This window comes from Chelon labrosus, assembly GCF_963514085.1.
Source record: "Chelon labrosus genome assembly, chromosome: 6".
Lineage (NCBI taxonomy): Eukaryota > Metazoa > Chordata > Actinopteri > Mugiliformes > Mugilidae > Chelon > Chelon labrosus.
Genome location: NC_140342.1, coordinates 28,548,742 through 28,571,923, shown reverse-complemented (window position 1 = coordinate 28,571,923; position 23,182 = coordinate 28,548,742). Strand labels below are relative to the sequence as shown.

The window sequence follows — 23,182 nt, the reverse complement described above, 5'->3', positions numbered from 1 at the left end:
TGTGTTTTCTGCTAGCAGGCTAGTTAGCACTAATGTTCACTAGGCCCCCCAGCAGCAAGGGCCTATAGCAGGAACTGGTAGCTGAAGGTTCTACCTCCCATTCATGAAACTCTAGGAACCACAAGGCCTGCACTTTGAAAAGGAAGAGATCTATGTGGACTGGACCATTAAGGACCTTGGACAAAAAGAGAGGGAGCCAATGAAGAGAAGCTAAAACTTTAATAATATTATCTGTCGTACTAATTCCCATCAATGCAGCATTTTGACTGAATTGGAAAGAAGGAAACTCTGTTTGTCTCACACGGCTGGCTTCTTTTCCATGAACTCGGTCCCAGACCTGCGCCGTGACCCAAACCCGTGGCAGGCCCCTCAGGACCAGGTAATCTGTAATTCATTGTTGTGGAGTGGAGACATATGGTGGGAGGAATAATCTGACGGCAGTTTAAACCCTGGACGGACGGGCGAACAAAAGCTGATGAAGCTTAGTGAGTTTTTAAGACAAAACCTCCCGCGACGACAGAACTCAGATCACTTCCACTAATGTTCCACCTACCGCCACTGACGCAAACCACACGAGTGGATCTCACAGCCTCGTCAACGTTTTAAGTTTCCTTTAAAAGTTTCCATGAAGCTCCTATAAAACCCGTCTTTACTGGGTCTCAGCCTCCGTCCTCCCCATCCTTCTCTTTTCTTTACTTCCTCTTCCATCTTTTTTTGGAGCAACCATGAGGACAAGGAGCTGATGCTTTCTGAGACGTGGCCCCCCACCATCAGCCTCAACCCTTGGGTTCCTCTGCCATCACCCATCTACACATTCCTCTCAACCCTCCATCCATTTCCCTCCTGTCCTGTCTACCAGTAAACGTCCTTGCAGCCATCAGGGTGTGGTCTTTGTTGTTTCTTTGTGTGAGCTTCACGTTAAGACTCGTTTCCATGTAAACACACTCATTACTTGCGATTCTTTGACAAACTGCAAGCAAAGAAGAAAGGTTTGGGTCTTTTCTTAAAGTTTGAGGAATCTTCTTCTTCTTCACCACTCTGCACCGACCTGCTGGTCAGCTGAGGTCTGATGCCTTGCTCAGGAGCATCATGACCGTTATTGCTGGGTGGGGTTTTAAACTGGTAGAAGTCTACTGCAGAGAGCTCTGTCTCAGTGTCGGTTGGACGTGAAATAAATCAGGGAGGACTTCTTTATCTCAGCTCCGGCCTCTGTTTCCACATCTTCTGGAAGGTCTTTAACCTCCTCGTCCAAGGAGCTAATCAGCGGAGCCGTGAGTGATTTAGAACGGGCCTGCTCCACTTTGCCGTCTGGCAGGCGGAGATAGCGCCCAGGAGAGCTGTTACAGCCGGCGGCGTGGAACCAAGCATGTCCAACAGCACCGCAGAGGACTCTCCGCTGCCGCCGCTGCTGCTTCCACCGTGTCAAGAAGTCTGAGTGTGATGGAGAGACGACAAACTAACAGCAGCTGGATAAAGGCCTGGAGCCAAATGAGTCCAGTCCGTCTTGGAGGAGAGCCAGCGGCAGCCAAAACGGAGCTGTGAGCCAATCTGAGCTGTGTAAATATTAATCCAGTCAACGTGGAGGGTTTAATGAGCCGTGTTCAGTCCTGTTTGCACAATCAGTTCAGGTATCAGCGGTGATGAAAATCCTTTCTGTAAACCACCAGCGAACAAAAGATCTTTCAGTCAAATGTTGTCAAAGAAAAGATCTGGTTCTGCCTCAAAAATCATTCAGTGGTTTTATTTCTGTCCTGTCCCGCTGACAGGGCATCACATGGGAAGACACTTCTATGTGTCCTCTGAGAGGACATGCTCACATTCACTCAGTACAACTGTGAACCAAGCTGGACACTTGGTTGGGGTTGTGTTCTGAATCAGCGGGTCAGCCGACCTGGAGCAGGTGGAGATACGCTCCAGATCTCAGCGCTCTCTGCTTGAGGTCTACGGGACGCTGGTCCAGACGGTGAAATGTCTCTGAGGACCAGCCACGTCTCTGCAGTGGTGAAGAAGTCAAAGTATCACCTCATGTAGACTTCTTCACCACTATTGTCCAGTGTGTCCTCTCTGGTAGAATCTCTACCTGGTACAGACACGGTGTCATCCAATGTTTAGAGAGCATCTCCAGATCTGCACCAGCCAACCTGCAGGACGTCTACACCAGGACCAGGCTCTATTAGATACTGAAGAAGCTACTTGAATGAAACGTCTTCAAGTCCTTGTTCCAGCTTCGTCTTTTTTGGACATACCAAGACCTGGATGACTGAGAATAACAAACAACAACAGAAAGAGTTCATGGCCACGACTGAAGAGGAGCTTCTTCCTCCAGGCCTTAAGGACCATGAAATACATCCCAACTGGGACGTTTACTGTTTACAACATGAGGAGAGAAGAGACAGGTTGCAAAGACAGATGTCCATTTAATAAAACCGGCGGCTTCTTTTGGTTCCTGATCTGCTGCTGTTACTCTGATCAGTGTCTGGTTTCTGTGTCTCTGAGGTGGAGCTGAGCATCTCTGGGTTACTTTGGTTGTCTGTCGTTAGTAACGTTTGGAACTGACGGCGTCACTTTAAGGCTTACGAGATGATTTAGTACATTTTAGACTGTAAACATCAGTTTTCTGAGAAGAAAAACAAGAAAACGACAAAAAACTAAATGAAAAGGGTGGAAAATATGATATAAACAGACAGTGATCTGACGTCCTGGTAGTTCCTCCACCTCCAAATCATTTTGAACAAACAGGAAACTGATCTAAACGTCACTGTAAAATAAGTGCAAGAAAAAAGAGGAAGAGTCACATAAGATGAGATAAGATGAGATGGGAAGAAGATGGAAAACAAGATTAAATCTAGTGAGGATATAAAACATATTTCCGTTGAACCAAGCTTATGTAACAACATGACTACAATTAAATATTGAAGTAGCCCTGAATAAACATCATGAATATCACGAGACAGCCCCGATAACAAGAGGACTACTCTTAAAAAAACAAATATTGTGCAGAAATACTACTTGAGTTTCACATGTGACCACGTGCACGTGAAACATGTTAAAAACCACGTTAAATACATGTGGATTAGGAATGCTTTCATGGTTTAAATGTGTGAATCCTGTGTATATTCCCATGCAAAACCTTGAAATTTGTGTAATTTACCAAACAGTTCAAACTAAAATAATGATAGAAACTCTGTGTTTATCTGCAGAATGACCTGAAAGAAGGTGAAACAAGTGAGTAGAACAAACTGTTTATGTGCAAAAATGCAGAGTAACCTTATTAATAAAAGTTAGAGAGCAGTGTGGGCTGGACCTGAGAAAAGAACAAACATCTGCAGAGAATGAGACGATGAATATCTACGTTTATTGTCCTTTATTGACAAACTGTCCAGAGGATGATTCTGTGGTGGTTTAGTGGTGGAGGGGAAAGAGTCAAACTGCTGCTGCTGCTTCTCTGCATCATCAACAGTTTATACACAAGCTTCATGTTTTCAGCACATCTGCAGATCTGTTTGTAGGAATCTTATATTTTGGGACAAACTGCAGATTGAAGCTGTTGAGCTAGAGGGTTAAATGCTGGGCTGGGGGGGGGGGGCAGTAACATGTGCTGCAGGGCTGCGATCAGACAGAGGAAAAAAATGTGATCAGCAGGTTTGTGATCTCTGCTCTGACTGCGGCCTTGCTGCGTTTTGTAGGTTACGTTGGTGTGGAAGGTGTGCGTGCGTGCGTGTGCGTTGGGGGGCGTGGAGGTGGGAGGAAGGGTGGGTGGGGGGGAGTGTTGCATCCCTCTCCCACGTGACCAGGCTGCCTCTCCTCTCCTCTCCTCTCCTGCTCAGTCCGGATCTCTTTGTTGTGCTTGCAGCAGCTCCTCTCGTTCCGCGCCTCTGCGTCCTCCTCTGAGCCGCCTCGGAGCGCAGCGGCCACCGCTCTGACCGGGATCCAGGACGCGGAGGATCCAGACACGAGCTGCAGCTGACCGAGCAGGCCTGAGAAAAAAAAGAGAGAGAGAGAGAGAGAGGAAAGAAGCGGAGTGTCGGTGCGGAGGAAGGTACGCATGGCGAGGATGCAGCCGCTGTCTCCCCTGCTTCCACTGTGGACGAGCCACCGGAGCGCCTCCGACGCTTCTTGAATCCGCCGCGGAGCTCCCTGCACATTGCTCCGTCTTCGCCGCCGGCTCTGCTCCGTCCTCTCCGGCCTCTGGAGACCTCTCTGCAGCGGGACGCAGCGTGAGGCAGCGCGGGGTGTTTTCTGCTGCTTCTCCCGGGATTACGACAGAACTGTTCGCACGCCCTTTTTTCCACCTGAACCGAGACCAGAGCCCGGGTCCGTGTGTGCCGGCGTCTGGAGGTCGGATCGTCTCCATCATGCTGTCAGCCCCAGGGAGGTGTCACCCCGGCGGGGTTGTCCGGTGCCTGGTGTCCGCCTGCCTGCTGTCTGTGCTGCTGTACCTGCCCGAGGCTCAGGCGTCTTATTACCCACAGAGCGGGGAGTGTAAAGGCAAAGGGAAGGACTGCACAGGTAAGACTGCTGCTGCTGCTGCTGCTGCTGTGGTGATGGTGACGGCTCTTTAAAATGATATGCAAGAATGATATGCCATTAATCATCATTTGAGGCTGACCCAGCCGTAATGTCTCCTCTGGGACTCCTCTGGTCTCTGGTGACTCTCTGCTGCTCCGTGTTGACTCCATAGTGACCTTTGCATCTCATGAGGAAGCAGGGCTCTAATTATTGAGGCTTTTATGTTTAATGTGGCCACTAGTTCCTGACTGACACATGAAGATGGTACTGGTGCATGTTGAGCGTCAGTGTTCTGGTCCTGGGGGGGTTGGGTCTGGGTCAGATGTTCTTCAGAGTCAAACTTAAATCCTTCATGAAGTATGGAGTGATTCAGGTTCCAGTTTCCTTCCAGGTTAGCTTCTCCTTCTTCTTCTCAATAATAAATCAGTCAGTAGATGAATGAAGTTTAAGAATGCACCAAAAATCTTTGTCTGAAAAAACGAAAATGCACTTTTGGGCCATTTGTTGCCGAAAATTGCTGCGGTTGTTGTTTGCATCATCACAACATCCTGTTTCGGCGATAATGGGCCCGAAAGTGCATTTTCGGTTTTCGGCCGAAAATTTCCGGTGCATCCCTATTGGAGGTGGAAAATAACATCCATTTCTGTTTTGTTTTGTTTTGTCAACTCAATAATTCACTTCAAGGACACAACCACACGCTTGGTTTCTATATTTGAACAGAGCTTTGTTGATTCTAGTTCAGATCAGTTTCTAGTTTAGTTTGGTTCTCAGCTCCAAGGCCAGAATCTTTTAAAAGGCTCTCATTACTAATGAACAGACATCACTGATTCATGTGATCATTTCTACTAGTGGTTGAATGAAGGAGTTAAACTCCTCTTCCTCAGATCAGCCCTGTTGAGTAGGTGGTCTTTAATGTGACCCAGGACTCATTGTGTGTTCACACGACCAAAGGAAGGAGGTCACATGTGTCCCAGACCACCTCCACATGTGGACTGACCCCAGATCAGTGTTCACACCTGGACCTGTTTAACCTGGACTCTAGAGACCAGATGTTAATGAAAGGTCTGAACGGGGCCCTTATTCAGCCTCTAACCTCTAACTCTAACCTTATTGTCAAGTCTTTAACCCTCAGTCTTTAAGATGACACCATAACGTTGGTATTGGCGAGAGTCTGTCCCTGATATAAAAACACCACAGAGCAAAACTGAGCAGAAACAAAGACAACTGGACTTGTTGAGTTTCTTGAAGACGTCTCATCTCGAGTAGCTCCTTCAGTGAATTTTCATGCAGCGACTTACTTCATCCATTTATTAGCCAAGAAAGTAGTGAAGACACATGAAGATGAATGAATGAACAATTTGTCTGTTTTTGACGACAAAAATTAGTTAGTATTTTACAGTGACGTTTAGATCATTTTCCTGCATGTTCAAGATGATTTGGAGGTGGAGGAACTACCAGAACTTCAGACCTGATCACTATTTGACACACTTATATCATCATTACTACTATCACTGTATCACATTACACCCATAATTCATTTAGTTTTTTTCTCTGTTTCTCGTTGTGCTCTTAGAAAACTGATATTTAGAGACTAAAATGTATTAAACCTCCTCCCTAGGCCCAAAGATTTGGATGAAACATCTAGAAACCCAACAAGTTGTCCTGGTTTCCATTTAGTTTTCAGATAAACCACGACCCGGACGACTGAGAACCGCCACAGAAACACAGCCGGAAAGAATTCTGACTGTTTGGTTTTGACTGTAAGAGAAGAACAAAGTTGCTGCATCGTTCGGCAACAAACAACAACATGATGGATCCAATAAGATCCAGATTTGAAGACGTTGCTGCAGCTGTGAAGGAGACGTGACGGGAGTCTTTGTTGGTTAACATGAAACGTGACTCATCTGTGAACATCTGGATCTGAGGAGGTCGGCCAGGAACCGGTGGCTTCTTTGGTTCCTGGTCTGCTGCTGTTATTCTGATCAGTGTCTGGTTTCTGTGTTGGTTTGAGGTGAAGCTGAACATCTCTGGCTTGTTTTGGTTGTGATTCAGTACATTTTAGACTCTAAACATCAGAAAACGACAAAACAACTAAATGAAAATGGTGGGAAATCTGGAATATATAGACTGTGATAGTAGTAATGATGATAAAAGTGTGTCAAACTGTGATCAGATCTGAAGTCCTAGTAGTTCCTCCACCTCCAAATCATAAGCAAATGACATTAAAGTCGTTAGAAATAGATTAATATTTAATTCATTCCTCTTTGCTCTATTCCTGGCTTATAAATTGTTGAATTTAAAGACAATAAATGTCTTTAACCTTGATAAAATGATGGAGAGTAAACCCGAGGTGAGCGCAGTGAGTTGCAGTCGAGTAGCTTCTCCAGACTCATCAGCTGCTCTTAACGTGATGGATTGTGACAGGGATGATAGTCGGCGCGATCCGCGTTCATGTTTGCATCCCGCGGCATTAATATCCGACATTCATAAATTCATTATGCTGTTATTCTGCTCTTCCTCCTCCTCTATGAAATATGTAAAGGAAAAGAACAGCAGTCGTGTAAATGAGTGTTAGCTGTCAGTCTGGAGCAATAACCCTCCTCCCTCGTCTTTTATTCATGAAGCGCCGGGTTGTCGCCGTGTTTGCGTTGAGGAATGGAGCGTTTTCCCCTCACAGAGCAGAAGGCCGCGCTCTGCAGAGGCTAACGACAACGTTCCAAGTCACTAAACAAACCAAATACCTTGATTTCTTTCTTTCTTCCTTTTTTTTGTTAGCTCAGAAAATCTAATTCACTCGCTCTCCGCTCCATGCACGGCAGCAATAATAATAATAATAATTATACCAGATAGTGAGTGAGTGCTCTGCTTTCACAGCCGTCTGAAGAACAGAAGAACACAGGCTTTTACCGTCGCAACAAAGCATGTGCATTTGACTCTTTGTTGGAGGCAGGTCGACTGCTGCGTTCAGGGTCCGGAGGGAAAACGCAGCCCCGGAGAAAACATGAAGCATTTATGGCAAAGCGCCGCTCACTGGTGTTAAGACTGAGCCGTAAAACACGGAGCGTGGAAAAGGTTCATGAGAGTCTGAAGGAGTTTATTTAAGAGAAAGAAATACACATGGTTGGAGGTTAAAGCAGCACATTAAGAAAACAGTGGGCTGCAGAAAAACAAATACTCCAAACCCATTGGGTCCAACTGAAGATGTGCATTTTTTAAAACACTTCAGGTGTTTAGATTCAGTTGAAGAGTTGACAGTGCTGCTGTGGTTGGCTGGAATAGATGGTTTATTCTTCTGTGTTAAGTTGACAACCCAGACACTAATAGCCTGACGTTCACTTTCCCAGAAATATAACTTGGCGTCACAGTCACGTAGACCACAAGAGCTGTGATTGGTCCGTTTGGTAGTGTGTTTCTGCTTTAGTATTTCCAGCTGCTTCTCCAGCTCTGCAGTTTTCAAATTGATTGTTTTGGATGAATAAAGATGGAACACATGGCGGAAAGGTTAACTGAGGAGGTTCAGGGATATAAACATTTGTATAACTCGAAAATTTCAGTCGCAATTGTTGAAAGTGAAGCAGGAAGTAGAAATAAAAATGAACCTGGCTGGTAAAAAACACACAGCGCCGACTAGTGTTTGGATGCTGTTGTGACAGAGCGAGCCAAACTGACGAGTGCACAAGTATAAATGACTCGCACCAGCGTAGGCTACGTACGTAGGTTATAGTGTTTATGTCCCGCAGAGGTATAAACTCTGCAGTGAAGGGTTCTGGGGTCAAACCCACCAAATGGTGATGACTAACATCAGTCATGCAAACCGTGGGTGTGAATCTTTCTTGGTGTCTCTCTGTTACCCCACCTCTCGCCCAGTGACGTTGGGATAGGCTCCATTTTCAGATTGTTCAACACACAAACACATACAGTGCAAATGAAGTTCTCATAGTTCAGGTCTAATCTGAGTCTTTGTCTCTAAAATAAATCAGATCTTAACATGTGAGAGTCTTTCCATCTTGTTCCAACATCTGGATCATGTCTCCAAGTCAACCAGCAGCTGTTGATGGTTCTGATCCAGCGGTAGGTAGAGATCCATTAGAGACAGCAGCTGCTACAATATTCTACTGACCACATGATGGCGCTGCTGATTTACAGACACACACACTGAGATCAGATCTCAAGTGCTGGCTGGGGACGCATGTGGAGACACATTTAGATTAAGACCAGGTGGAGACACGTGGGACTACTTTCAGTCGCTGGTGAATTAATCTCCATATTTGACTTTTGCTTATATTGTCAATCAGTTATTGCTATTGAAAAGGTGAGTTTGTTGAGCAACATGACACTTAAACTTTACTAAAATATACGAAAATCCTGGAAACATTTTGTTGGATGGAAACGCAAGAATCTCAACCTGTATGTCCCATAGCCTGGGGTTTTTTTGGAGGAAAGTTGTTCTTGAGTCTCTCTGTTGGGAACTGATTCTGCTCCAGCAAAGATCTGCCGGGCCAGTCAGATCGTTTGGGGGCGGGGCTTAATGTCACAGTAGTCATCTGAGCGGCGTGGATGTCCTGAGTAAACGTAGCGATGAAGGTGCAGGGTATCAGTTTATTTTCTTGTGTTCCCATGAACGTCTCTGTGGTGCTTCTGTCAATCATGACCTCCACTCTCCACCGCTGGAAACGATTTGATGAAGTGATGTAAACAGAACGAGCCGATCCCGACCCTTTCAGTCACACGTCGGCGAGGCGTCAGCTGTTTAAACATTAGCATGCTAACAGCAGCGGCCCACAGCGGACCAGGGATCAGGCAGGAGTCATCTACAGAGGGAAACCTTATTGACGTCCTGTCCTGCCCTCATGTCCATCATCACCCGAACACTCTGGGAACAAATGAGAGTCTGAAGGCCGTGGACACGCTCCGTCCTCCACGTGTTTGGGATTTTGTGGCGTTGTGAGGTTTTCGTTCGGGACGTTTGTTCTTCTGGAGGCACACATGTTCAGCAGAGCCCTCTCTGTATCTGAGGATGTGGTTTGTCTGGTGTTTGGCTCGATGCTGATCTTTGAGCTCAGAACAAAGCTTCACGAAATCTCCGGCGTGGAGACGTTGGTGCAACGCCACCTTCATTCAGATTTGAGCATCAGCGTCTTCATTAAAGAATTTCTCAGGATTGATTTCTTGGTGAGATTTACAGAGAGTTGACTCCAGTATGTCTTTTTTGATGCAGAATAAACTCTAAGCAGTTCTTCTTTTCAGCAACACGAGAAGCTGTTAGGGTTGATTTTAGTTTCATTTATTAGTTTTTGGAGCTAAACCGTTGTACATTGAGATTTTCTTCTCGTAAACTGACACATGACTTACCGTTACCTTAATAAAGAGGATCAGAACTTTACTCTAAACATCCAATATCGACTGATAAAATGCTTAAAGAGCTATTTTTAATTATCTTCCATTTCCTGTATCCTCCCGTTAGAAATCAGAAACACAACTGGATTTGAAAAGTTTGGCGCTGGAGTCTAACAAGATTCATTGTGAGATTTAAAGACTGATTTGAATCTGAAAATAGATTTTTCTTTAATCCCTGAAGCCAATAGAAATGTTTTCATCATGTCTCATTAATTTTTCATCGTTTGAGTTTGGACCAGAGCTCATTCAGCGATGCTCTGTGATCTTCTTCTTCTTCTCTTTTTATTTTTTGGAGATGATCGGCTCATTTACAAAGTTGAGTTAAAACATTTGCTGCAAGTCGATGTAAACTCGTCCGTGACTGTTGATGACCTGCAGCGGCTCTCTCTCCCTGGGGGGTCGAGGGAGGTGATCTGGTCCATAAATCGGAGCGTGGGACATCCCTCGTCCTCTGTTTATGGGTCTGTTTGGGTCAGACATCTGAAACACTAGCAAGATTCACACGTTAATGTTTCCTGTAACAAAAAGTGGAATTTGAGTTTGAATCCGGTGATTCATGAGGCGAGGAGCTGGATGAAATAAACGGGTCTGTTCAGTAGATTTGAGCAGATTCCCACTGCTCCACTGTAGCCGCAGCTCCTGCAGTAAATCTCCTAAAACGACAGATCTTGGCCGAGTGCCCGGATGAGCAGGAACAGTGTGCAGCCCTGAGGGGAAATCAGCCGAACCCTCCGCCGGTGTTACCTTAGCTGTGAAGTCACCTGAAGACAAGTAAACCTCGTGGCACAGGAGGAAACGACACAGGTGATGGTTTGCAATTAAAAGCAGTCGACTGTTTCCTCACAGGACGAGCAGCAGCAGCAGCTTCACTCGTCTGAGCTGAGTCAGGTTGTTCTCCAGGACGGCGCTCGCTCAGCCTCGCCAAGATAAATGAAATCATACTATCTAATGTGGTCCTCAGCGAGGCCTTTAAACGCTCGCCTCCCGGGACGTCCTTCCTTCCAGAGTCCCCCTCTCTTGCCTGACGGAGCGCGCTCAGTAGATCCTACGTGTTTATCCGCTGAGCTCAAACACGACAAATATACTCGGGGAAAAAGCGTAACAGGCGTGATTAAATTTGCAGCAGGAGCTCTGACGTTAATAGAACCGCAGATGAATATTGATGTTCCGTCGATGCTGTTTACAGCTCACACTCGTTTAGATGTTTGAGCTGGAGCCATCATCGCCCCGTCAGTGGAGGCTGGAGGCGAGGAGGACAACACCAGACCTGCCTCAGATGTCATCAATGGAAACCCATGACCTGCTTTTAGTGGGAAAACTGAACAGGTCTCACAAAAGCTGCAAATCAGTTAACGTTGCCAGCGACGTTGTGATCGATGGCATAGTTTGGAGCGGGCGATTACAGTTTATACAACACGGAAACATGTGAAGCAAACTCATATGAACTGTCACTTGGTGTCGGCAGGAATCGACATCTTTTTATTTTTACCAGCTTCGACTGAACAGTTGTGTATTTGTAGCTTTTGATTGATTGTTAATATTTCAGCTGTAAAGTCAGTCCCTTCAAAATTTGCAGACTTGTTCAGTAAACTTTCCAAGGATCAAAGAAGTGCTGTAACTCGGCTTGACTGATTGGTTGATTGATTGATTGCCTGAATGGTCAAGTGGCTGAGTAGTCAGGTGGTTGGTTGGTTGGTTGGTTGATTCCTTAGTTGGTTGGTCAGGCGGCTGGTTGATTAATTGATTGGTTGAGTTGTTGGTTGGTTGATTGTTTGGTTGATTGGACAGGTGGCCGAGCAGTCAGGTGGTTGGTTGATTGATTCGTTCGTTGGTTGGTTGATTCATTTGATAGTTTGATTTGTTGGTTGGTTGATTGATTAATAGGTCAAATGACTGGTTGGTTGATTGATTGATGCATTAATTAGTTGGTTGGTCCGTCGGTCGGTTGATTAGTTTGATTGGTTAACCAACCATTAAGTTGTTGGTTGATTGTTCGATTGTTGGGTGATGGCACAGGTGGCCGAGCAGTCAGGTGGTTGGTTGATTTGTTGGTTGGTTGGTTGATTAATAGGTCAAGTGACTGGTTGGTTGGTTGACTGATTGATTCATTAATTAGTTGGTTGGTCCGTTGGTCGGTTGATTAATTCGATTGGTCATTGTTTGGTTGGTTGATTGATTGGTCGGGTGGTTGTGTGGTTGAGTCATGACCTGATGAGACCAGTTTTTCTTGATTGTTTAAAGAGTCTGAGCTGGGATCTGGTCTAAATATTAACTGGATATATAGAGCTATACGTATAAATAAATCTCAGGAATTGTTTCAGTATTTTCTGTCATTACTGAACGTCCTTGGAACAGCAGCAGGCGGAGAGTTGGTGCGTGAAACAAACAGAAAGCTGGATTTCGGGTGAAGCTGCGTGATTGTTTTTTTTTTTTGGCGGTTTAACAAGCGTTCTATTTCTCATAATGAAGCCGAAACAAACAGATGATAAACGACAGGATGTTCCTTCTGCTTTCTAAAATATCAATTTATTCACAGGCCAGCAGACAACAACAGAAACAACAACATTAATCATTTTTCTGGCACAGACACAACCTCCTCCAGGATTTTACATATCAGGTCCGTTTAAGTGTTTCCATGCAGATCCTGCTGATGGATGACGCGCTGCCGCCGCCGTGGTCGTTGTTGTTTTATAAACACACGGACAGGCGGCGGTGGGAGTTTGGTTGCTTTGCTGTTTGCACCTCAGAAAACTGTGACTGACTCACGTGTCCATATCAGAGAGTCTTTATCACCTCCCTGCACAGTCACATCCAGAAAAAGACTCCACTTAAAGTTTGTCTGAGGATCTTCTCCAGGGCTGCGTGATTCTGATTTGATTCACTTAGAGAGATTTATTTTTCTTTAAAGCAAATGGTTCCTGAGATTTGTATTTCCATATTTCCACATTCCACATCTTTGCCTTGGTTTTTGAAATCTTTAAAAATCCAATCATGTTCAGGCCTGAAGCTGCTCTCAGACCTGGAGCTTCTGTCATGTTTTAGATGTTCCTCACAAGTCAAATATCTTGTTGCCTTGCTGGAAGCTGGCTTTGCATTACCAAAGCAAGAGGAGGCAGGAAATGTGTATGAACTGCAGCTCAAAAGTATTTTGACTCCTTGTCTCCAGTATCTGCTGTGACCTCCTTGTAACTAAACATTTCTGGTAACTGCTGATCAGTGGTCTACAGCAGCTTGGAGGAATTTTAGCCCATTCCTCAGAACAGAACCACTTCAGTTCTGAGATGTTGGTGGGTTTCCTCACATCAACTGCTTGCTTCAGGTCCTTCCACAACATTTCTATTGGGTTATGACCTTTCAGGACTTGTGTGAACGTCCTCTGAGTCATATTTGTGCATAAATGTAGAAACTTATCGGTACTGGATCTTTGAAATCATCGCTTTGAATCAGTTTCCCAGAGGATGTTTTGCAAAACCCCAAAAGAGAGACATGTTGGACTGAAAAAAATTTAAAAAAACAATATTTTTTTCTCCTTAATTTGACAGCATTAAATGCTTAATTTAGATATAAATACATATTTCCATTTCCTCAATCATTTCTGCGTCATAGCATTCATTTTACGATTCCGTGTTTTAATGACGGCAGCAGCAGTTGGAGCGCCGCCAACCTGAATCACGCCTTTTGTGTTTTACTTTAAGAGCTTTTAAGAGCTGATTAATACATGAATACATGAATTAATACATGAATAAGAACTGAGTCAGCACAAGAGCACAAAAGCCACACAGAATAAACCAGATTTGCCTTAATCAGAAATGTACGTAATTATTATTCGTTACTAAAATACTGCTGCTGATTTCTAGAACAATACTTTAAAAGCTATATTTCTGAAAGTGAAGTTTCTCTTCATGGAACTTTTTTTGATTCTAATGGACAAAACGACTCTAAGATCTAAGTTGTTTATTGAAGCAAAATGTCCCTTAAACCAGCTTCATCAGGTGAATATATGCACTTATATTTGTTAAAGTATCCAGATGTTGAAGTGTGTTCCTGAGCAGAACTGAAACCATTAACAAGCTACTGATTTTCTATCCTTGTCAGTGTTTTGCATCACAGTATGAATATTTTTAGACTCTTCATTAGACAAAACACCTTCAAAGATGCTGAGAAACTGTGACAAGCACGTCTGCATATTTTATTTAAACCAAACTTCAACGACGACTGAGGAAAATCATGTACAGTTTCTTTGAATAATGACGATAATTAGCGGAGGACTTTGTCTGCGCTCCGTCCTCCGAGGTCTCAGAGGACGCATTTGAAAGCCTCGTGAGAGCTGCCACTTTCAGAAGATCTGCTCTAAAGCGTGAAGCACGATTCACACTTTCAGGGTCTTTACGTAATGGAGTCTGGAGGGAGACACTGGGCATGCTCACACAGACCTCAGCTTGTTGTAGTCTGTCTCCAGATTGGTTTTGCTTTCCCTGTTGACTTCTTATTTCCAGTGAAGTGGAATCTGGATGCTCCGGTGTACAATGACGTTTAAGACAAAAAAAAGGACAGAAACTCATAGAATATTGTGTGTCCACATTCTTTGGTCTTTTATTGCATGTGGTGGAGGATACAAGTGTAAATATGGCTGGAAAATCCAACACGAAAGTGCCAATAACTGACAGACATGGACATCCATGTTAATAAGGAAACATGTTTAAAGCCTGGTACAAAAAACTGTTTTGTCTCTACGGAGAGGTAGTTGTCTTCACAAGCTGCTAGCTGTCTGGAGTTAGGTGGAGGTGGGGAGGGTTCATCCACCTTTATACACCATCTTGTGACAGTTCAATGTTCTGCTGGGAAACTTCTGGACCTGGCATTCATTGGTGTGGATGTTACTTAGACATGTAGCACCCACCTAGACCAGACCAGGCACCCCCACCCCATAGCAATGACACTCCTTGATGGCAGCAGCCATCCCCAGCAGGATGCAGCCTGACACAGACACACACACAAAAAAAAAACATGAAGAACAGCACAAGGTGTTGACCTGGCCTCGAGCCTGATGAAGGTTCTCAGTTATCCAGGTCATGGTTTATCATAAAAGCTGAAGCAAGGGCAATTGGACATTCTTGAAGACGTTTCATCCAGGTCTTTAGCTCTAATAGACTAGTGTTGTAACAGGTGACTATCTTGTCATTAACAGATCAAATTCATGTAAGTTTGTGATGGGTAACACCCACAGATGTTCTTATTTAAAGTCCAAACTCCCCACCAGTCGTTCAGAACCCAACACTTAGATGAAACATCTTCAACGTCTCAAGTTTACTGGTAATATCGTCATTCAGCACTTATAATCCTCAGTCCATCTATTACAGCACAAGGTGTTGACCTGGCCTCCAAATTCACTAGATCCCAAACTGATCAAGTATCTGTGGGATGATCCACAGAGGCCCCTCCCCTCAAAGGCCCCCCACTAACAACAGGACACCCTCAGAAGGCCCATGTCCATGGTCATAATGTTATGGCCGATCGATGGTTGCAGTCAAGGGTTTGGTCCAGACTGAATAATCTCCAACACCTACTGGATGCATTACAATTCAGTTTTCTGCAGACACTGAAACTCCCCAGATAAAGACTCTGGTGGTTCTAACAGCAGTACAGTGTTTTATTTTATTTTATTTCATTTTTTATTTATCTCGTGACATATTCAGGTTCCCCAGAGGATGGTTCCTACTAACTGTGGTGGTTTAACCGTCCCCCTGGGGTCTCTGTAACATTGATTTCTGTATTTCAGAGCTGCTAACATGATTTTTTTTTTGCTCTTCTTTTCTTTAACGTCTGTAAATTCCAGCCTCAAATCATTGTAAAAATGTAGCCCTGACTGAGATAAACCTGTGTTGAGATGTCAAGGTTTGTGAGATGAATTAGAGGTGATCCAGGAGTTTGAGAGACACATCCCGTCCCGACTAAGCCTGTAACTAAAACGCCAGGACAGACTGCTTGACTGATTATATTTGTGAAGGACATATTGGATCAACCTGCGCTTCGTCTTACACTGATGTCGGTTCACTTTCTGCTCTCCAGCTGAGGGGGAATTATCCACCGATCGGTTTTACCGGCCGAGTTTAGGGCAAACCAATTATCTGCCGCGCTACAGGGTGACAGACGCTTTTAATTGTCTTTCACGAGGCAATAAAAAGGTGTTTGTCAACTGGCTGGATGTGGACTGTCTACAGCTTGTTGTGGCTCCGGGAGTTTAATTAAGCCTGGAGGATAAATCTCGGCGTAAAGTCAAGGTGCTCTTTGGGTGAACCACAGCTGTCCGTCAGGAAGGAGTCAGCTGAAACTGGAGATGCAGATAAAAACTTAATAACAACAACACGTAGAGACGCTTTCAAAGCTTCATTCTCTGTGTTTAATAGTTCTGAAAGTGAAAGAGGTTTGTTTTGCTTTCAGTAAAGAAAAGAAATCCATGAAGTAGCCGTTGAGATATTTCCTCCCTGCAGCTCTGCCAGTACGGCGCTGAAGAGGCGCTCCAGCAGTGTGGCTTTCCTCTGCTTGTTTTTTTTCAAATCCATCATTTTGGCAGCCAGTGGAGGAATTAAGGAGCTTCTTGTTTCTTGGTGTCACAGTTGTTTGTCAGCGGTGTCGCTTCTGCGGCGAGAAGGAAAGAGAAACCTCTTGGAAGCACCGTGAGAGCCACAGAGCTCTCGGGGACGTCTGGAGCCGACAGGACTGAAGATCAGCCTCAGCCCGAGCAGAGGCGGCTCAACGTAACGTGATCCTGCAGCTCTGCAGGTGTGCTGTAGCCCCCGGGCCCTTCAGGTGCTCGCGGATCCGACACCACGTCTCCGTGTAACCCTGCAGCACGAAACACTGATGTTTGCACTTCAAACGGGGCTAATCTCACCCAGCCGACGCCTCAGATCAAGTTCAGTCCCAGTAAATCTTAACGCCGCCTGACCGCAGGTGTGACGCTCGGTCGCGGCGATTGATCCACCTCTTTGATCTCGCTCTCGTTAGCTTCAATTATTCTCAGGCAGCTGGAACGGGACACCTCTGCTTCCTGTGGGTTTTTTTTTTTCAACTCGCTGTCACCTCCTTCGCTGTGAGGTCAGGGGGTGAAAAGTCAGGGTCGGCTGCAGGAGGGCGTCACCCAAGAGGCCTTCAAACATGATCTGATCACAAGTGAACATGTGACTCAAGATCATGTGGTCAGTAGAATATTGTAGCAGCTGCTGTCTCTAATGGATCTCTACCTACCGCTGGATCAGAACCATCAACAGCTGCTGGTTGACTTGGAGACATGATCCAGATGTTGGAACAAGATGGAAAGACTCTCACATGTTGAGATCTGATTTATTTCTCCTTTATGCTTCCATCCTCAGAGTAATGTCTCTCCTGAGTTGATTCTAGTTCAGATTAGTTTCTAGTTTAGTTTGGTTCTCAGCTCCAAGACCAGAATCTTTTAAAAGTCTCTCATTACTAATGAACAGACATCACTGATTCATGTGATCATTTCTACTAGTGGTTGAATGAATGAGTTAAACTCCTCTTCCTCAGATCAGCCCTGTTGAGTAGGTGGTCTTTAATGTGACCCAGGACTCATTGTGTGTTCACACTACCAAGGGAAGGAGGTCACATGTGTCCCAGACCACCTCCACATGTGGACTGAGACCAGATCAGTGTTCACACCTGGACCTGTTTAACCTGGACTCTAGAGACCAGATAAGTGTTCACATCTGGACTCTTACCTGGACACTAGAGACCAGATCAGTGTTCACACCTGGACTCTAACCTGGACTCTAGAGACCAGATCAGTGTTCACACCTGGACACTAACCAGATCAGTGTTCACACCTGGACTCTAACCTGGACTCTAGAGACCAGATCAGTGTTCACACCTGGACCTGTTTAACCTGGACTCAAGAGACCAGATCACGGTCTGAACAGGACCATGGACGCTTTAACAGGTCAGTGTTTTGACTACTGCCACCTGCTGGTATGTAGAGTTATGTCCTCTCTTCATGGGGCATTCAAGTGCAACTGTTTGGTCCAGACACAGGAGACGTCACAATCAAACCTTATTGTCGGTCGTTGTGCTGTAGATTGAGTCTGTCTCAGTGTCCTTCGTCTCTTTACGTTGTCCAGACTGTCTCCATGTTTGGTCTCATTGTCTTGCGTCACAGTGAGTCTCTGGTGGAAGTGAAACAAAGCAACTCTCACAGACACCTCTTCAGCATCAGACTGAAAACAAGCACCTAACTCATCTTCATCGTTCTCGGCGGTTGTGCGTCAAACCAAAGAACACAAATTAAGACTTTCCCTCCTCGCAGAGAAAATAAAAATGATCTCTGTGACGCGGGCTGAAGCCGTGGGCCGTCGGTGCTGAAGTAGATTAGGTGTGAGTGGCAGGTTTATGAAGCCAGTGGAATTACAGAGGCCTCATTTGTCAGATTCAGAGCTGCTCTACATCAGCAGCACTGACACTCTGTGGGAAATGAAGGCCCGATTCATTTTCACAGAATAACTTGCTCTGTATTCCACAAGTACCTTCACAGAGCTCATTAAGGACCCGACCAGCACCAGTCGTTCATATTTCAGCAATGCTTCGTTGCCTCAGAGTGTGGATAACAGCTTAAACCATGTGTCTGGTTGCTGGTTCTGTTGGTCGTCCATCCTAACGTTGGAGTCCCCTGATACTTCCTCCAGGAGCCTTGAAGCCTCAGGAGCTAAACTGGGCCACGCCTGATGATCCAAGAAGATTAAACTACATTAATCTAAATTTAGCCAAACGTAAACCTGGTGTTAACTGGTCAGCTGATATGCTGCTAGTGAAGAGCGTCTGAACTGTAAGTGTTTAATTAATAGATTGTTATATTGTGAAGTGTTTCCTCCGAGGCAGATGGAAGCGTTTGTTGGAAGAGGAGGAGGAGGAGGAGATGACGATGACGATGGTTTATCATCCGAACAGCTGATGTGCTGCTCGGTTTCCTCTCAGAGCTCAGAGTCCCCCGGAGGGAAGTTTACGGCTCCGAACGCATTTACAGCAGAGAGCATCTGGATGCGTTATGTTCACATTAGGGTGGTGTTTGTCTTCTCTGCTGGTGGAGGCTTTATTTCTTCATGTTCTGATAGAAGCTTCTCCAGCTTCTCTCCAGAGTCGTGGCTCAGTGAAATCAGTCAGATAATATTAGAGATATCACACGTTTATTAATAAACCTCTATAAATAATAGAAGCCAATACATTCACAACCTGCCTCAGTGATAGCGTCAGTACGTCAGGAGCTCCTAATACGTCACGTTTTACTAAATATATTCAATCATAGGCAACATTAGGTCTGGTTTTCATAATTCTTTGCTTCTGTTCATGTAGAAGTTTTTGACGTATTTATTTACACTGGTGAGATTTTGAAGATATTTTGAGCTGATAAATGAAATGTGCTTAAAAGTGTTAGAGGCTGCAGTTCCTCTAACGTCCACTAGAGGCTCCAGCAGCCACCATAGAAACTAGATGATAAATAAACAGAGACTTGTCGTCTGCCCCCTGGTGGATTTATCCATGCTCTGCAGTCAGTGACAGGCTTTTGGCAGCCGTTTCCAAAATGGCCGCCTTCATGGACTTTCCAGTTTTCTGCAGGAAATTTTTTGCTAATTTTGAAAAGGTTACTTTAAACAATATAATTGAATCATGAATATTCTAATATTTTTGTGTGATTGTTCTATTCAGCCTTTTGTTGCGGAGGTTCACTTGCTAATTGTTGAGCTTTGTCATTCACAGTTTTCACCAACACAATTAATCATAATCTATATAATCTTTATTTACGTATTCAGAGAAGAAATTCAGACTCAAACATTAGTTTTTTGTCAGAAACTCTTTGTATTTTCTGCCAAAATGCAAAAGCAAGAAGCATTTCAGTGAAACTATTATTTATATACCAGAAAGGCTTAACGTACTGTTAAATTAAAGGTGCTGTTCCTTTAAGTGACAGGCTGCTAGCTGTCTTTAGCCTCGGCTCCGCCTCTTTGACCATTGTTGAACCAGCTGGGAGTTAAAGTGGAGTCAGACAAAGATGGAGACGCCGCGCTGAGCTTCAGATCCTCCAGGAAACAGACAGCGTCATTCATCTTCATACACGGTCGATGTAAAAACCAAAACCAGGAGCTAAAAGAGGCTAAAGTGCCTCAGAGTGGACGTGAGCAGCATTCATCACGTTAGGTGTAGGTTTTTGATGAAGGCGTCTTAAAATGCGAATACCTCGGCCTCCTGGGATTCATTCATCCATCGGCAGGCTGGGCAATGTGGGAATCGCCATGGCAACAGAGGATGCCTGACACTGTTGTGTCTGCATTAGAGGAGCTCGACTTCTTTGTTTTTTGTCCTCAAAGCTTAAAAAAAAAACCCTCGACAGCACGTCCAGCCGCTGGCTCTGCTGCAGCTCGGCTCACGTCCTGTGTTTTAGTCATTTTCTTTTTTTTGTTTTTGTAATGCCTTCTAAGTCAAGCTGAGGAAATAAATGTCGTCCTGTCGCCTGAAAACCTGGAAAAGAAACGACGAAGGCTTGAAACTGAGTCTGAGAAATGGACCTGAAGTCAGATTACTGCAGCTGAAAGAAAAGAAACTTTATCAAATAAATGACTTTGTGTTTGTTCTGTTAAATCTTCTCCATATGACGGGATACATTCATGGATCTATTATTTATATTTACTGACGTTTTCTTCAAAGATAATCCCATTAACTTCCTTTAATTTTTAATAATGTTTCCCATTCAGTGGAAGCTTTACTGTTTTTGGCCAGTTTTTAATGGGACACTATTTTCCCCGATCTATTAAAATTCTTTTAAATGTTATAATCCGTTTATTCATTCGTCGACTTATTTCCCCCAAACAACCAATGAGGACACTTCAAGGCCGACCACATGGAAAGATGATTCAGAAAACGCTCTATTACATAACAATAAATTAATCTACACTTATTTATTAATCCAGCCGTAATTCAACACTTTTCATTTCACCCTTTAAATAATAGTTTAGTTCTGGCTCAGATTTACTTTATTTTAATCTTTTTCTCCCGTTAAAACCTTTAAAGCGCGAGGAAAACCATTTAAACTACAGTATTATAGTAAAATTAGAGACTAAGGAACCCAGTGGTTAATTGGTTTCTTACTCTTAGGTTTTAATCCCTTAAACAAGGCAATTAATTAACAATAATCCATTAATGTCCCCATAGAGAACTTTCAGCAAATGTTCTGAAAAAGACATTTTTAAAATCATTAAAATGGATTAAAATAGCTTCAAAGGCTCTTCCAGTTAACTTCAAGTGCAGATACGGGGTCACTGTCGTCACTCTGGACGCCACTGAAATATGAGTGATAAATATGAGACATTAATAAAAACAATCTGATCATTTCAACCTTTAGAACCTGAAGGAAACCACTGAAACACAAGAGACTGTAAATAATCCATTCTTTGTGTCTTTTTATTTGTAGTAATAGTTTAGTTGTAGCTTTAATATTCACCGTGTAATATTATCTGATCAGCAGTTAATTAAGTAATTCTTAAAATTTCTATAATGCCTATAAACCGATTAGCCACAACATTATGACCAGGAGATGTGAATAACGTTGACCATCTTGTGACAGTTCAGTGTTCTGCTGGGAAACTTCTGGACCTGGCATTCATTGGTGTGGATGTTACTTAGACATGTAGCACCCACCTAGACCAGACCAGGCACCCCCACCCCATAGCAATGACACTATGGAGCAAAAACACTTTAGATACAACTAAAAAAACAGCACAAGGTGTTGACCTTTGCCTCCAAAGTATCTGTGGGATGCACTGGAACAAGCCTGATGAAGGTTCTCAGTTATCCAGGTCATGGTTTATCATAAAAGCTGAAGCAAGGGCAATTGGACTTTCTTGAAGACGTTTCATCCAGGTCTTCAGCTCTAATAGACTAGTGTTGTAACAGGTGACTATCTTGTCATTAACAGATCAAATTCCCGTAAGTTTGTGATGGGTAACACCCACAGATGTTCTTATTTAAAGTCCAAACTCCCCACCAGTCGTTCAGAACCCAACACTTAGATGAAACAAATTCAGCGTCTCAAGTTTAATTGTAATATCGTCATTCAGCACTTATAATCCTCAGTCCATCTATTACAGCACAAGGTGTTGACCTGGCCTCCAAATTCACTAGATCCCAAACTGATCAAGTATCTGTGGGATGATCCACAGAGGCCCCTCCCCTCAAAGGCCCCCCACTAACAACAGGACACCCTCAGAAGGCCCATGTCCATTGTCATTTCCCCCCATCCTAACTCAGTAAACGCTCAGAAAATGAGTTTAGCAAAAACACCCAAGTGCATTAAGACGTCTTTGAGGCTTAGACGGCGACATCTCTTCATAACGACCACATCCTGTGAGTCAGGTGGAGGGCTGTCCTCTAGACTGAGCGCTGTCTTCATGTGCCGTCACTCTGGTTATTAGCTGGAGGGTAAAGAGCAGCTTCTCGCTGATGGTGATGAATTCCTCATGACAAAATAAGCCACGGAGGCCCGGTCATACATTTATTTATTCTGCACGAATTGATTGGAGCAATACTTCCATGCCAGAGGTGATTCATAATTCAGTGCTTCTGCGTTTTTAATTCTGCAGCCGTCGTACATCATCCTGGCTGTGGTTTGTTGGTATGCGTGTGTGCAGCCTTCAGCTCCTTCTTCCTCTGCAGGGTTTGTTGTGAAGCCATTAGCTGCCGCCGCCGCTGCGCTCGGGGTTAGCTTCCCCCGCCATTGATTGTACAAAGAGCCTCCAACCCGAGCCGGGCATCTCTAAACCCAGAGCAGAGTCTGAAGGCTCCTGTTTCCTCAGAGCCAGGCGCTGCAGAAGGGGGGGGGGGGGCATTTCACAACCCAAAACACACTCCCAGCTCTAGATCTCTTTGTGCTCCAATTAAAATGCATCAAGTGCAAATCACCTGCTGGTTTACGGTTTGAGCTCGGGGGACTGAGGTCTGGTGTCCTCTGCTGTGCCCAGAATTGGAATGGGGCCTGATTAGTCTCGCTTCACCGACTCTTTGGGCGAATCCATTCAGTGCAGCGAGGGGGGAGGAGGGGGAGGTAAAGGGGGGAGGGGGGAGATGCTGTGAGGCTGAAAAGGTACTTCACATATAAATCTGTCAGTGTGTTGGCTCAGAGTCTGGGACCAAGATGATTCAGGCCTCGTGAGGCTGGAAGCTGCTTTTGTTTTGTTTTTAAGAAAAACCTGATATTTCATGTTTTTAGGGGAAACCA

The 23,182-nt window shown here is 44.5% G+C and overlaps 1 protein-coding gene across 1 annotated transcript in view; it reads left to right on the top strand.

The window, feature by feature from the left end:
• The first annotated feature begins 3,842 nt into the window (after positions 1–3,842).
• Positions 3,843–23,182, top strand: part of tmeff1a (transmembrane protein with EGF-like and two follistatin-like domains 1a) — a 72,921-nt gene continuing 53,581 nt past the window's right edge. The window contains exon 1 of the mRNA XM_084547115.1: positions 3,843–4,509. Coding sequence (XP_084403241.1) covers positions 4,356–4,509 — 154 coding nt within the window. The 5' untranslated portion in view covers positions 3,843–4,355. The remainder of the gene's footprint in view (positions 4,510–23,182) is intronic.